Source organism: Scyliorhinus torazame, chromosome 6, assembly GCF_047496885.1.
Source record: "Scyliorhinus torazame isolate Kashiwa2021f chromosome 6, sScyTor2.1, whole genome shotgun sequence".
Classification (NCBI taxonomy): domain Eukaryota; kingdom Metazoa; phylum Chordata; class Chondrichthyes; order Carcharhiniformes; family Scyliorhinidae; genus Scyliorhinus; species Scyliorhinus torazame.
Genome location: NC_092712.1, coordinates 265,860,615 through 265,876,035, shown reverse-complemented (window position 1 = coordinate 265,876,035; position 15,421 = coordinate 265,860,615). Strand labels below are relative to the sequence as shown.

Below are 15,421 nucleotides of genomic sequence, written 5' to 3'. Positions count from 1 at the left end.
GACCCTGAAGCTAACCAGTTTAGGACTTGACCAGAACATGTGCGTATGATGCCCCAGCCCCCTAGACCATCGCTTACACCTGTCCTCCACCCCTCGAGAAGAACCCACTCACCCACTCAACCACTCCCTGGTCAAGTGTGTCCGATGCACCAACTTGAACTGAATTAAGCTGAGCCTAGCATGTGAGGAGGAGGTGGAGTTGACAAATCCCCAAACCTCTCCAGTCCCTCCCTCCCTCCCCCCTACCACCCGAACAACTAGTCCAAACCCACTGGCACAAAAAGGATTCCTGCAGATTGGGAGTAACGTTGACATGGAGCCCAGCTTAAAATGTTGCCTGAACTGCCTTCAGATCTTCGGAGTGGCCAACACTACTGGATTCAAAGTAAATTTTGCGGGGGAAAATGAAAGCGGAGCAGTAGTCCCAAATTCTCAAACTAGTACCTTTTCCAAGTGCTTGCCTCCATCTGCCCCCATATGGAATCTGGATCCTTAATTCACCACTCTACCTTTTTCAGTGTCCGCAGCCCAACTAAAGAAAGCAGATCAGGCGGCAGTAGGCTTCCGACTGCCTCTCCCTCTGCAGAAACATCGTACGAATCCGTGGGGTCTTGCCCGCCCAAAAAAAGGAAGATATCATTTGTTAACCCTCAAGAAGAAAGACTTGGGAAGAAAAATGGGGAGACACTGAAACAAAATACAAACCTCAGGTGGACATTCACTTTTACTGTCTGATCTCTGCCCGACAGAGGGAGGTTATCCCCTCCTTCAAGTCAAACTTCACACCATTCACCAGATTAGCAAAACCCCCATTCACTAGAAAAATTTAATTTATGGAGCGAGGCACAATCGTGGGCCACCCAGATTCCCAGATAACGAAAGCTGGACCTGGCCAAGCAAAAAGGCAACCTCCCTAGATCGGCACCACTCCTTGGGGAAGTCACCGGAAAGTATCCACTTTTGTCCAGATTCAACTTGTATCCTGAGAAGGAGCCTAAACTCCAAAGTAGCTTCATTATCTCTTCCACATTGGAGAGTGGTTCCGTTATGTACAGAAACAGATCATCTGCATACATATGCTCCCCCCCTTCCATCCCATGGATGACATCAACACTATGGACAGAGGTTCGATTGCCATGACAATCAAAAGCGGGCTCAATGGGCAACCCTGTCTTGTACTCCTTTTCAACTGGAAGTAGCCTGAGCTCGGGGCATTTGTCTGAACATTTGCTGTGGGGGGCCTTGTACAGATGGATCCAAGATGTAAACCTAGGCACAAAACCGAACCTCCCAAGAATCTGGTACACCCACCGGTACCCCTATCAAACGTTTTTTCAGTATCCATTGAAATAATCATTTCTGGTTCAGGGACTTGAGAGGGGGACAGGACGATATTAAGGAGTCGACATATGCTGGCCGAAAGCCACCGGCTCTTAACAAAACCATTCTGCCCTTCTGAAATCACCCCTGGAAGGTAGGGCTCCATGCGCATTGCCAGCACCTTTGCCAATGGTTTAGCATCGGCATTCAGCAATAAGATGGGATGGTATGACCCACATTCTGTCGGATCCTGATTCTTCAAAATCAAGGAGATTTTGTGACTGGCAATACCTTCGGGATGTAGAATTGTTAAACATGTCCAGCAACAATGGGACTAGTTGACATATAAATTTCTTATAGAAAGGTTCCACATGGTAGGCTCATTCAGAAAGTCCAGGGGCATGGGATACAGGAAAGTCGGCTGTCTGGATACAGAATTGGCTGTCTGAAAGAAGACAGCGGGTGGTAATGGTTGGCAAGTATTCCGATTGGAAGTCGGTGACCAGTGGTGTCCCGCAGGGACCTGTTCTGGGACCTCTGCTCTTTGTGGTTTTAATAAATGACTTGGATGAGGAAGTGGAAGGGTGGGTTAGTAAGTTTGCCGATGACGCAAAGGTTGGGAGAGTTGTAGATAGCGTTGAGGATTGTTGCAGGTTACAACAGGACATTGACCGGAAGCAGAGCTGGGCTGAGAAGTGGCAGATGGAGTTCAACCTTGATAAATGTGAAGTGATTCATTTTGGAAGGTAGAATTTGAATACTGAATACAGGATTAAAGGCGGGATTCTTGGAAGTGTGGAGGAACAGAAGGATCTTGGGGTCCACGTACATAGATCCCTCAAAGTTGCCACCCAGGTTGATAGGGTTGTTAAGAAGCTGTATGGTGTGTTCGCTTTCATTAACAGGGGGATTGAGTTTAAGAGCAGCGAGGTTTTTTTGCAGCTTTACCCTAGTTAGACCACACTTGGAATATTGTGTCCAGTTCTGGTCGCCTCATTATAGGAAGGATGTGGATGCTTTGGAAAGGGTGAAGTGTAGTTTTACCAGGATGCTGCCTGGACTGGAGGGCATGTCTTTTGAAGAAAGGTTGAGGGAGCTAGGGCTTTTCTCACTGGAGCGAAGAAGGAAGAGAGCTGACTTGATAGAGGTGTACAAGGTGATGAGAGGCATGGATAGAGAGGATAGCCAGAGACTTTTCCCCAGGGCGGAAATGGCTGTCAGGAGGGGACATCATTTTTCGGTGTTTGGAGGAAGCTATAGGGGAGATGTCAGAGGTCGGTTCTTTACACAGAGTGGTGGGTGCGTGGAATGCACTGCCAGCGGAAGTGGTGGAGTCAGAGTCATTAGGGACATTTAAGCGACTCTTAGACAGGCACGTGGACAGCAGTAAATTGAAGGGATGTAGGTTAGGTTGATCTTAGATTAGGATAAGTGGTCAGCACAACATTGTGGGCTGAAGGGCCTGTACTGTTCTATGTAATTCAATAGGGAATCTGTCCGGGCCCAGAGCTTTACACAACTGCATTAAATCCATACATTTCATGATCTCCAAGTTCAACGGGTACTCCAAATTCCTCTCTCCTCTCCCGTTCCATCACTAGAATGGACAACCCCTCCAGAATTTGCACCATGGGCAACCTGTCCCATGGGGGCTTCGGTAAAAGGCCAGAAAAGCAGCATTGATCTTCGCTGGGGCAGACACCAACCTGCCACTCGAGTCCCTCACCTGTACTGTCTGGAAGGTAGCTTGCTGACTCAGCTGGTGCACTAAAAGGCAACTGGCCTGTACCCCATATAAATTCCTCCCGTCGCGTGTTGGTGCAGGTGCACTGCCTTGCCCGTCGAGAGAAGCTCAAATTGCATCTGCAACTTCCTGTTAGCCAACAAAAGGCAAGCGAGTGCTGGCAGTCTGTCCTTATGGAGTACACCAACCTCTGCCTCTCCACCTTTCCAGTCTTCTCTTTTTGTGCCTTGGAGGTGATTATCTCCGCCTTCAGGGCTTCCCATGAAGCTTTGACCACCAGCAATGGTGGTCATGCCACTATCTTGACGTGGAAGGCAAGATAGTCTCACTCCTATCGAACTCCATGTACTTCCCAATGGCGGAGGAAACATTCTCACAGAATGCTTTGAGCCCCCCCCCCCAATATGTTCCGTTAAAGCTAATGATGCCTTTGCCATTCCCGATGGTATCAACAAAATAGGATTTGGCCTATCCACCCAAGCCCCCCCCCCCCCCCCCCCCCCCAAAAAAAAAACCACCAAACAGAATAAACTGGTGCGATTCCAAATCGTGAATAGAAGCCAGTAACTTGTTGATCGTTCCAATTCAGTGTTGGGCCCGCCACTATTCGCGATATACATTAACATTCTGGAAGATGGAACTGAGGGCATTGTTGTGAAGTTTGAAGATAATGCAAAGTATGTGCAGGGACAGGTAATGTTGAGGAAGCGGGGAAGGCTCCTGAAGAACTTGGACAGGCTAGGAGAGTATGCAAACAAGTGGCAGATGGAATACAACGTGGAAAAGTGTGAGGTTATGCATTTTGATTGGAAGAATAGAGGCATAGACTCTTTTCTAAATGGGAAAAGACTGGGCAGCTAATCTGATTCCCAGCTTCATAGAATTTACAGTGCAAAAGGAGGCTATTCGGCCCATCGAGTCTGCACCGGCCCTTGGAAAGAGCACTCTACTTAAGCCCACGCTTCCACCCTATTCCCGTAACCCGGCATGACCTTTTGGACACTTAAGTGGTAATTTAGCATGGCAAATCCACCTAGCCTGCACATCTTTGGACTGTGGGAAGAAACCGGAACACTGCGCAGTCACCCGAGGCTGGAATTGAACGTGGGACCCTGGCGTTGTGAGGCAGCAGTGCCAACCACTGTGCCACCGTGCAGCTTGGCCCGAGGAAAGTTCCCCAGGGCCAGGAAGGCATTGATCACTGTCTAGAGTTGCATTGCTCCTATTTTCCACTCCCCTGCAGGCAAATTTGCTATCACAGGGCTTGGAAAACTCAACACTTTATAAAAAATAAAAATTTATATTGCGAAGTCATGCATGCTAATTATGTAGCAGAAATAAAGGATGTAACCAAGGGACTTATAAGGTCGAGGAACATTCGACAATTGATATGAGCAAAGTATTGAAGAAACTTGTGGGACTAAAAGTCAACATTGCCAGGATCTAATGGTCTAAATCATAGGGTTCTAAAAGAGGTAGCTGCAGAAATAGTGGATGCGCTAATTATAATTTTCCAGATTCTAGAACTGTACCAGCAGATTGGAAGTTGGTAAATATAACACCACTACTTCAGAAAAGACGGAGCAAGAAAATCAGTTGGGAAAATGCTGCAGTCTGTTACAAGGAAGTCTTGACAATCCACTTTTCCTGATCATTACTATGATTTTCTAAGTCAACATGGTTTTATGAAAGGGATATGGTGTTTGACAAATTTACTACAATTTGAGTGGCTAATGAGTTGGATAACTAAAGGGAAAACAGTCGATGTATAATACTTTGATTCTCACAAGGTGTTATACATTACAAGCGACTCTTGGATTGGCACATGGACAGCAATAAATTGAAGGGCTTTAGGTTAGTTTAGCTTAGATTCGGATAAGTGGTTGGCAAAACATCGTGGGCCGAAGGGCCTGTACTGTGCTGTACTGTTCCAGTTCTATGTATTCATTAAGGTGCCACACAAAAGGTTAATGGACAAATTATGGACTTGTGACAATAAGTGATTATTATTATTATAAGTGGACTTCAATGAAGTTACTGTGAAAAGCCCCTTGTCGCCACATTCCGGCGCCTGTTCGGGGAGGCTAGTACGGGAACTTATGGAGTTGGGGTAACATTAACTTGGATTGGTTAATGGGTAGGAAGAGAGAGTACAGCTAAGAGGCATTTTCAAGTTGACGGGCTGTAGTTATTAGGATCAGTACTAGGGCTTCAGCAAAAAGGGACCAAGAGTAATGTATCTAAGTTTGTTGACAATACGATGTTAGTTGGGACTATAAACTGTAAGGAGGCCACCAAAACTGCAAAGAGGTACAGACAGGTTTATTGAGTGGGCAACAAGGTGGCACATAAAGTACCATGTGGGAAGTGAGGTTATTCTCTCAATAATAGAAAAGCAGAATATTTTTGAGACTACAAATTTTGTAGATGTTGAGAGATATGTGTTAATACAAGGAGCTCAAAGTTAGCATGCAAGTACAGCAGACAATTAGGAAGGCACAGGGCACATTTACCTTTATTGCAAGGCGATTGGAATACCTATATAAAAATTGGGGAAGTCTTGCACTGTTGCACAGGGCTTTGGTGAGGCCTCATCTGAAGTACTCTGCACAGTTTTTGTGCAGGATTTACTTTCATTGGAAATGATACAACAAAGATTCATTTCACTTTGCTTCTGTGGATGAGAGGGTTACCTTATAATAGACTGAGTAAATTGGGCCATACGTTTTGAAGTTTAGAAGAATGAGAGGTGATCTCATTGAAACATGCAAGGTTCTGAAAGGGCTTGACAGGGTAGTCATTGAAGTTATTTTCCCTTGGCTCCATCGTCTAGGACAATGGCTCCTTTGCGGAGACTGTTGATCATTTTTGACTGAGGCAAGAAATGTCTTCATTTCTACACCAGAGGATTGTGGATGCTCCATTGAGTATGTATGGTTGACATAGACGAACTTTGATGTCTCAGGGAATCGAGGGATATGCTGAACGGGTGGGGAAAGTGAAGTTGAGGCACAAGATCAGCTATGATCTTATTCAATAGCAACAAGCCTGAGGCCTACTGCTCCCATGTTTGTTATCTGAGTGAATGCAAATGCACTAAACGCTGCAATCAGGAGCAAGTGTCTGACCTTATGGTGGAAAGGTCTTGGAAGGAGCTGATGATTGAATTGAGCACAGTGATGTCCTGGGCTTGAGGTGATTGGCCTCCAACAGTCTTCTTTCATGCTTTATATGACTCTCAACTAGTGGAGAGTTTTTTTCCTGATTCCTATTGACATCAATTATGCCAGGACTCCCTGATGCTGCACTGGATCAAATATTGCCTTGAAGTCCAGGGCAGTTACATTCGCTTCTCTGGAATTAAGCTGTCTAATCCTTAGTCCAGTCCAAGTCTCTAATGAGGTCTGAAGTGGACTAGTGCTCTCAGAACCTCAACTACATAGCAGTGAACCGTCGGCTCTTAAGAGGCATGGCTTCCTCCCAGATGGGGGCAGAAATGTACAAGAGAGATAAAAACGCTTGGTTAGAAACATAGGAAAGAATAAGAACAGGGGTCAGTCATTCTGTTCATTGAGCAGGTTTGCCATTCTGCATGATGATAGCTCTAAATGCTCTTGTGATCTCCTCATACCCTTGATGCCTTTAGAGTCAAAACTTTATCCATTTCCTTCTTAAATATATTCAGTGACATGGCCTCCACAACTTTCTGTGGTAGAGAATTGCACTAGTTCACTGCCTCGGAGTGAAGATGTTTCTCCTCATATCAGTCCTAACTGGCCTACTGCTTACCCTGAGGCTGTGATCCCTTGTCTCTTCCCCTCCCCCGGCCAGAGGAAACCTCCCTGCATTGTCTGTCCAGCCCTGTCAGAATGCCCTCTCAACTTCTAAGTTCCAATGAATGCAAGCCCAGTCGACCCAATTTCTCCTCGTATGGCAATCCTGCCATCTCTTGATTAAACCTTCGCTGCACTCTCTCTGTCAATCCATGGCAAGTATATCCTTTCTTGGGTAAGAAGACTAAAACTGCACGCACCATACTCCCAAGTGTGGTCTCACCAATGCCTTGTACAGATACAGTAAGAGACACCCTGTTCCTGTACTCAAAGTCCTCTTGCAATGAAGACCAACATACCATTTGTCTTCCTAATTGCTTGATCTATCTGCATGTTTGCTTTCAGTGGCTAGTGTACAAGAACAGCAAGGTCCCTTTGTGCAGGTCATTGATAAGTAATTGTGCTTGATAGCGTTGTTGGTGTCACCTTCCATGACTTTGGTAATGATTGAGAGTAGACTGGGGTGGTAATTGGCTGTGTTGGTTTGCCCTGCTTTTGTAAACCGGAGGTACCTGGGCAATTTTTCACATTTTTAGGATGACCCCAATGTTGTAGCTTCACTGCAACAGCTTGTTTAGAGGTGTAGCTAGTTGTTGTCCAGTGGTCACTTCTGATATCATGTGGTGAAGACTGGCTTCTGCAATTGTAGAGTTCTCTAGAAAAAGCCAAGATAGATTATTCCTTGGTACTTTGGCTCAAGATGGTTGCAAACACTTCAACCTTATCTTTTGCACTTGCATGCTGGGCTCCTCCATCACTGAAGATGGGGGTTGTTTCGGGGGCTGACTCGCCCATTAGTTTAATTGCCCACCACCATTCACGACTGGGTATGGCAGGATATACAGAGCATTGATTTGATCTGTTGGTTGTGGCTTCATTTAGTGCCGTCTACAGCATTCTGCGCACCATGCAAGTAATCCTGTTGTCTCGTCACTCCTCTGGTACCTGACTTTCGGGTGTACTTGGTGCTGCTTCTGATATGCTCATTGAACAAGTGTTTGTTCCCAGCTTGGCGGCAATGGTACAGTGTGGGAAATGCTACCCATGAGATTACAAATTGTGGCGGAATGCAATTATTTGCTGCTGATGTCCCACAGCACCATTTGAGGCAGGCAGAGAATGATGGGGAAGGAAGCTGAGGACAAGTTGCATTTTCCCCAATGCAAATTGCAGCTTGCAGCCATCAATGACTCCTATCCCTTGCATTCCAACTGCCGTCTCCTTCCTGCAAGGTACATTTTCATCCTCTTCGCTGCCCCCAGCCAGATGAAAAGAGCAAGGCATAGAAGTGTGAAGACAAGTAGAGGGCACACAGAAAAAGAGGCCAAAAGAAATAGTAACATGAAGATGTGACTACCTAACCTGAAGAGCGTGTCTTATTGTACTATTATAATTTTTAAAGTTAATTTCTAATTCATCGTTCTGAGTGAAATTATTAACTTGAAAATGTGTGCTGCGTGCCTGCACTGGTAAACAACTAAGCCAAGACTGAATTTGTTTAGACCAATCCAATTGATGGGTGGTGCTTTTGCCCATTGAGCCAGGTCCCCATTGTTGTTTCAGAAGTGAGGAGAATTTGGTTCTAACTTCATTCTGACCTAACTTTCTTTGTTTAATCAATAACAGTAAAAATGTATCAGCTTCCTGTAACCAAGTTGGAAACCATCAGGAAATCCCGAAAGAAGGTGAAGAGGATCCTGTCTGATATTGGTCTGGAACACTGTAAAGAACTATTGGAGGTATGTAGCAAAGTGTACCTGTAGGAACTAACAAAGAAAGATCTATACAGCAAATAATTTTGTAATGATTAGCTGAATTGTGCAAAACAAATGCAATTCTCTTTTCTTTCTATAAATTGTCCTGTGGTGAATTTTAAAAAAATATTTTTATTCAGAAACGTTTTTCATTATAGCACAGTAAAACAAAACCACCCCGTAACCGTTTCATCACTTGCAGCCCAATAATAATATAACAATTAGGCAGCCGCAGCTGCCCCTCTCTCTTTAGAAACATCCTATGAATCCTTGGGGTCTTCCCAAATAAATGAGGGTACCATTTTATTGACACTACAAAAGAAAGGTTGGAAGACCTTTAGAAATAAAACCAAAACCCTCAGGAGGACATTCATTTTCACAGACTGCACCCTGTCCGCCAAGGTCAGACGGAGGATTCCCAACTATTCAAGTTGGCTTTTTCCCCATTCATCAGACTAGCAAAGTTGCATTTGTGGAGCAAGGCCCAATTGTGGGGGACCCTGATTCCCAGATAACGGAAGCTAGTCCTGACCAGGCGAAACGGCAACTTCCCCCAGATCAGCTCCCCTCCTTGGAAGACTCACCAGAAAATATTCACGTTGCCCAGATTCAGTTTGAGAAGGAGCTAAAACTCCTAAGTAGTTTCAATATTTCCTCTATATTGGAGAGTGCGTCTATGATATACAGAAACAGATCATCCGCGTATAAAGATATTCTATGCTCCCTCCTCCCCGCTCTATTCCCCCTCCTCCCAGTGGACGACTTCAACGCAATGGTCAAAGGCTTGATTGCCATGGCAAACAAAAGTAGAGACTGTGGACAACCCTCTCTCATACCCCTGCTCAATTGGAAGTAACCCAAAATCTGGGAATTCGTCCCACAATCGTGGTGGGGCCCCTGTACAGAAACCGAATCCATGACATATATTTTGGCCCAAAGCCAAACCTTTCAAGGATTTCAAATAGGTACCCCCACTCAACCCCATCGAATGCTTTTTCAGCGTCCATTGAAATAATCACCTTGGTCTCGGGCACTGAGGAGGGGGAAAGAAAGACATTTAACAATCTCCATATGTTGGCTGATAACTGCCGGTTCTTAACAAAAAACAGTCTGCTCCTCTGAAATCACCCCTGGACGGCAGGGCTCCAAGCGCATTGCCAACATCTTCGCCAACAACTTAGCGTCAGCATTCAACAACTAAATGGGTTGGTACGACCCACACTCTGTAGGATCCTTATCCTTCTTCAAGATCAGGGCAATGGATGCCTGCGCCAATGTGGCCGGCAGCATCCCCCGAGACAAGGAATCATTGAACATGTCCAGCAACGACTTCCGGGTGCGGCGATGACCAGCTGAGTCGCACGTTTCGGCAGCTCCCTGTGAAACGGACTTTTGGGCTCTTGGTAGGAGCCCCAACGACAATTTTGACGGCTAAAAACACTGTGCGGTAAACCAGAAGGGAATCCCCCCCTGGATACGGATGGAAAAAGGAGGAGAGAGTGGCCAGATTGCAGTGGATCCTTTAGAACAGCGGCAAGGAAGGCAAGCAAAAACCAAGATGGCGTCAGAAGGTGGCAGTTTAACATGGGGCCCTGAACAACAAGAGTTCATGAAATGCTGCGTGGAAGAGATCAAAAAGGAAATGAAGAAAGAGCTGTTGGCCCCGATACTACAGGCGATCGAAGGGCTAAAGGAGGAACAAAAGACCCAGGAGCGGGAGCTTCGGGTCGTGAAGGCAAAGGCAGCCGAGAATGAGGACGATATACAGGGCCTGGTGGTGAAGACTGAGACGCAGGAGGCACATCAGAAACGATGTGTGGAAAGGTTGGAGGCACTGGAAAACAACGCAAGGAGGAACAACCTGAGGATTCTTGGTCTTCCTGAAGGTGTGGAGGGAGCGGACGTCGGGGCATATGTGAGCATGATGCTGCACTCGTTAATGGGAGCGGAGGCCCCGGCGGGTCCGTTGGAGGTGGAGGGAGCATACCGAGTGATGGCGCGAGGACCGAGAGCAGGAGAAATTCCCAGAGCCATAGTGGTGAGATTCCTCCGTTTAAAGGATAGAGAAATGGTCCTTAGATGGGCGAAGAAAACTCGGAGCAGTAAATGGGAGAACGCGGTGATCCGCGTTTATCAAGACTGGAGTGCGGAGGTGGCGAGAAGGAGGGCGAGCTTTAATCGGGCCAAGGCGGTGCTTCATAAAAAGAAGATAAAATTTGGAATGCTGCAACCGGCAAGACTGTGGGTCACATATCGAGGGAGGCACCACTACTTTGAGACGGCGGATGAAGCGTGGACTTTTATTGTGGAAGAAAAACTGGAATGAGCGGGTTATTAAAAAGAACGTTCGAACAAAGTGGTGGGGCGAATGTGGGGGGCAAAGAGGGGTTTTATGTACTAATCCTGCGATGTGGTAACTTTTCTCTCTCCCACATGTGGTGATGGGGGGAGGAAGGGAGGTGGAGGAGATGGGGCGTTGGCCATTGGGGGCGGGGCCAAGGGAGAAGCGCGGGCTTGGTTCCCGCGCTATGATAATCATGGCGGGAATAGAGAAGCAGGAAGGAGGGGGCGTCGCACGGTGCGAGCCGAGGTCACGGGGGGAAGCCGAGGTCAGCCAGAGTTTGCTGACTTCTGGGAGCAACATGGGGGGAGTAATTACGCTAGCGGGGGATCTAGTGGGGGGGGTGGGAGGGGGGAATTACTGGGTTGCTGCTGCTGGGGAGAGGGGGGAGCTGGTATGGGAGAGGATGGGCGGGGGGGCACCGCCTGGGGGAGATACAGCTGCGTGGGAACCGGGTGAGGAGCTGGAAAAAGGTGATGGCTAATCGACAAGTGGGGGGGGGTAGGAAGCCCCCCAACTCGGCTGATCACGAGGGCTGAACGGGCCGATAAAGAGGGCACGGGTACTCGCACACCTTAAGAAACTTAAGGCAGATGTGGTTATGTTACAGGAAACGCACCTGAAACTGATAGACCAGGTTAGGCTACGCAAAGGATGGGTGGGGCAGGTGTTCCATTCGGGGCTAGATGCGAAAAACAGGGGGGTGGCTATATTAGTGGGGAAGCGGGTAATGTTCGAGGCAAAGACTATAGTGGCAGATAACGGGGGCAGATACGTGATGGTGAGTGGCAAACTACAGGGGGAGACGGTGGTTTTGGTAAACGTATATGCCCCGAACTGGGATGATGCCAATTTTATGAGGCGGATGCTAGGACGCATTCCGGACCTAGAGATGGGAAAGCTGATAATGGGGGGAGATTTTAATACGGTGTTGGAACCAGGGGTGGATAGGTCGAAGTCCAGGACCGGAAGGAGGCCGGCAGCAGCCAAGGTACTTAAAGATTTTATGGAGCAGATGGGAGGTGTAGACCCGTGGAGATTTAGCAGACCTAGGAGTAAGGAGTTCTCGTTTTTCTCCTATGTCCATAAAGTCTACTCGCGAATAGACTTTTTTGTGCTGGGTAGGGCATTGATCCCGAAGGTGAGGGGAACGGAGTATACGGCTATAGCCATTTCGGATCACGCTCCACACTGGGTGGACTTGGAGATAGGGGAGGAAACAGGAGGGCGCCCACCCTGGAGAATGGACATGGGACTAATGGCAGATGAGGGGGTGTGTCTAAGGGTGAGGGGGTGCATTGAGAAGTACTTGGAACTCAATGATAATGGGGAGGTCCAGGTGGGAGTGGTCTGGGAGGCGTTGAAGACGGTGGTTAGAGGGGAGCTGATATCAATAAGGGCACATAAAGGGAAGCAGGAGAGTAAGGAACGGGAGCGGTTGCTGCAAGAACTTTTGAGGGTGGACAGACAATATGCGGAAGCACCGGAGGAGGGACTGTACAGGGAAAGGCAAAGGCTACATGTAGAATTTGACTTGCTGACTACAGGCACTGCAGAGGCACAGTGGAGGAAGGCACAGGGTGTACAGTACGAATATGGGGAGAAGGCGAGCAGGTTGCTGGCACACCAATTGAGGAAAAGGGGAGCAGCGAGGGAAATAGGGGGAGTGAGGGATGAGGAAGGAGAGATGGAGCGGCGAGCGGAGAGAGTGAATGGAGTGTTCAAGACATTTTATAAAAAATTATATGAAGCTCAACCCCCGGATGGGAGGGAGAGAATGATGGGCTTCTTGGATCGGCTGGAATTTCCCAAGGTGGAAGAGCAGGAAAGGGTGGGACTGGAAGCACAGATCGAGGTAGAAGAAGTGGTGAAAGGAATTAGGAGCATGCAGGCGGGAAAGGCCCCGGGACCGGATGGATTCCCAGTCGAATTCTATAGAAAATATGTGGACTTGCTCTCCCCGGTACTGATGAGGACCTTTAATGAGGCAAAGGAAAGGGGACAACTGCCCCCGACTATGTCTGAAGCAACGATATCGCTTCTCTTAAAGAAGGAAAAGGACCCGCTACAATGCGGGTCCTATAGACCTATTTCCCTCCTAAATGTAGATGCCAAGATCCTGGCCAAGGTAATGGCAATGAGAATAGAGGAATGTGTCCCGGGGGTGGTCCACGAGGACCAAACTGGGTTTGTGAAGGGGAGACAGCTGAACACGAATATACGGAGGTTGTTAGGGGTAATGATGATGGCCCCACCAGAGGGAGAAACGGAGATAGTAGTGGCGATGGATGCCGAGAAAGCATTTGATAGAGTGGAGTGGGATTATTTGTGGGAAGTGTTGAGGAGATTTGGTTTTGGAGAGCGGTATGTTAGATGGGTGCAGCTGTTGTATAGGGCCCCAGTGGCGAGCGTGGTCACGAATGGACGGGGATCTGCATATTTTCGGCTCCATAGAGGGACAAGGCAGGGATGCCCTCTGTCCCCATTATTGTTTGCACTGGCGATTGAGCCCCTGGCGATAGCGTTGAGGGGTTCCAAGAAGTGGAGGGGAGTACTTAGGGGAGGAGAAGAGCACCGGGTATCTTTGTATGCGGACGATTTGCTACTATGCGTGGCGGACCCGGCGGAGGGGATGCCAGAAATAATGCGGATACTTGGGGAGTTTGGGGATTTTTCAGGGTATAAATTGAACATGGGGAAAAGTAAGTTGTTTGTGGTGCATCCAGGGGAGCAGAGTAGAGAAATAAGGACCTACCGTTGAGGAAGGTAACAAGGGACTTTCGTTACCTGGGGATCCAGATAGCTAAGAATTGGGGCACATTGCATAGGTTAAATTTAACGCGGTTGGTGGAACAGATGGAGGAGGATTTCAAGAGATGGGATATGGTATCCCTGTCAATGGCAGGGAGGGTGCAGGCGGTTAAGATGGTGGTCCTCCCGAGATTCCTCTTTGTGTTTCAGTGCCTCCCGGTGGTGATCACGAAGGCTTTTTTTAAAAGGATTGAAAAGAGCATCATGGGTTTTGTGTGGGCCGGGAAGACCCCGAGAGTGAGGAAGGGATTCTTACAGCGTAGCAGGGATAGGGGGGGGGGGCTGGCACTACCGAGCCTAAGTGAGTATTATTGGGCCGCTAATATTTCAATGGTGAGTAAGTGGATGGGAGAGGAGGAGGGAGCGGCGTGGAAGAGATTAGAGAGGGCGTCCTGTAGAGGAACTAGCCTACAGGCTATGGTGACAGCCCCATTGCCGTTCTCACCGAGGAACTACACCACAAGCCCGGTGGTGGTGGCTACACTGAAGATTTGGGGACAGTGGAGACGGCATAGGGGAAAGACTGGAGCCTTGGGGGGGGTCCCCGATAAGAAACAACCATAGGTTTGCCCCGGGGGGAATGGATGGGGGATATGGAATGTGGCAAAGAGCAGGAATAACGCAACTGAAAGATCTGTTTGTGGATGGGAAGTTCGCGAGTCTGGGAGCGCTGACCGAGAAATATGGGTTGCCCCAAGGGAATGCATTCAGGTATATGCAACTGAGGGCTTTTGCGAGGCAACAGGTGAGGGAATTCCCGCAGCTCCCGACACAAGAGGTGCAGGTCAGAGTGATCTCAAAGACATGGGTGGGGGATGGTAAGGTGTCAGATATATATATATAGGGAAATGAGGGACGAAGGGGAGACTATGGTAGATGAACTAAAAGGGAAATGGGAAGAAGAGCTGGGGGAGGAGATCGAGGAGGGGCTGTGGGCAGATGCCCTAAGCAGGGTAAACTCGTCGTCCTCGTGTGCCAGGCTAAGCCTGATTCAGTTTAAGGTATTACACAGGGCACATATGACTGGAGCACGGCTCAGTAAATTTTTTGGGGTGGAGAATAGGTGTGCGAGGTGCTCGAGAAGCCCAGCGAATCATACCCATATGTTTTGGTCATGCCCGGCACTACAGGGGTTTTGGATGGGGGTGACAAAGGTGCTTTCAAAAGTAGTAGGAGTCCGGGTCGAACCAAGCTGGGGGTTGGCTATATTTGGGGTTGCACAAGAGCCGGGAGTGCAGGAGGCGAGAGAGGCCGATGTTTTGGCCTTTGCGTCCCTAGTAGCCCGGCGCAGGATATTGCTAATGTGGAAAGAAGCGAAGCCCCCGGGGGTGGAGACCTGGATAAATGACATGGCGGGGTTTATAAAGCTAGAGCGGATTAAGTTCGTCCTAAGGGGGTCGGCTCAAGGGTTCACCAGGCGGTGGCAACCGTTCGTCGAATACCTCGCAGAAAGATAGACGGCGGGGGGGGCGGGGGGGGAGGGGGGGCGGGGGGGGGAGGGGTGGCGGGGGTGGGCAGGGGTGGGTGGGGGCAGGGGTTGGGGGGGGGGGGGGGGGGAGGAGGAACCAGAAGGACTCTCAGGGTTGTTAATATATACTGTATAGTATGGATAGGTCGT

General features: G+C 48.4%; 1 protein-coding gene across 1 annotated transcript in view; it reads left to right on the top strand.

The window, feature by feature from the left end:
* LOC140425409 (activity-dependent neuroprotector homeobox protein 2-like) overlaps positions 1 to 15,421 on the top strand; it is a 109,600-nt gene that overhangs the window by 68,670 nt on the left and 25,509 nt on the right. Inside the window, exon 3 of the mRNA XM_072509659.1 lies at positions 8,524 to 8,636. Coding sequence (XP_072365760.1) covers positions 8,529 to 8,636 — 108 coding nt within the window. The 5' untranslated portion in view covers positions 8,524 to 8,528. The remainder of the gene's footprint in view (positions 1 to 8,523; positions 8,637 to 15,421) is intronic.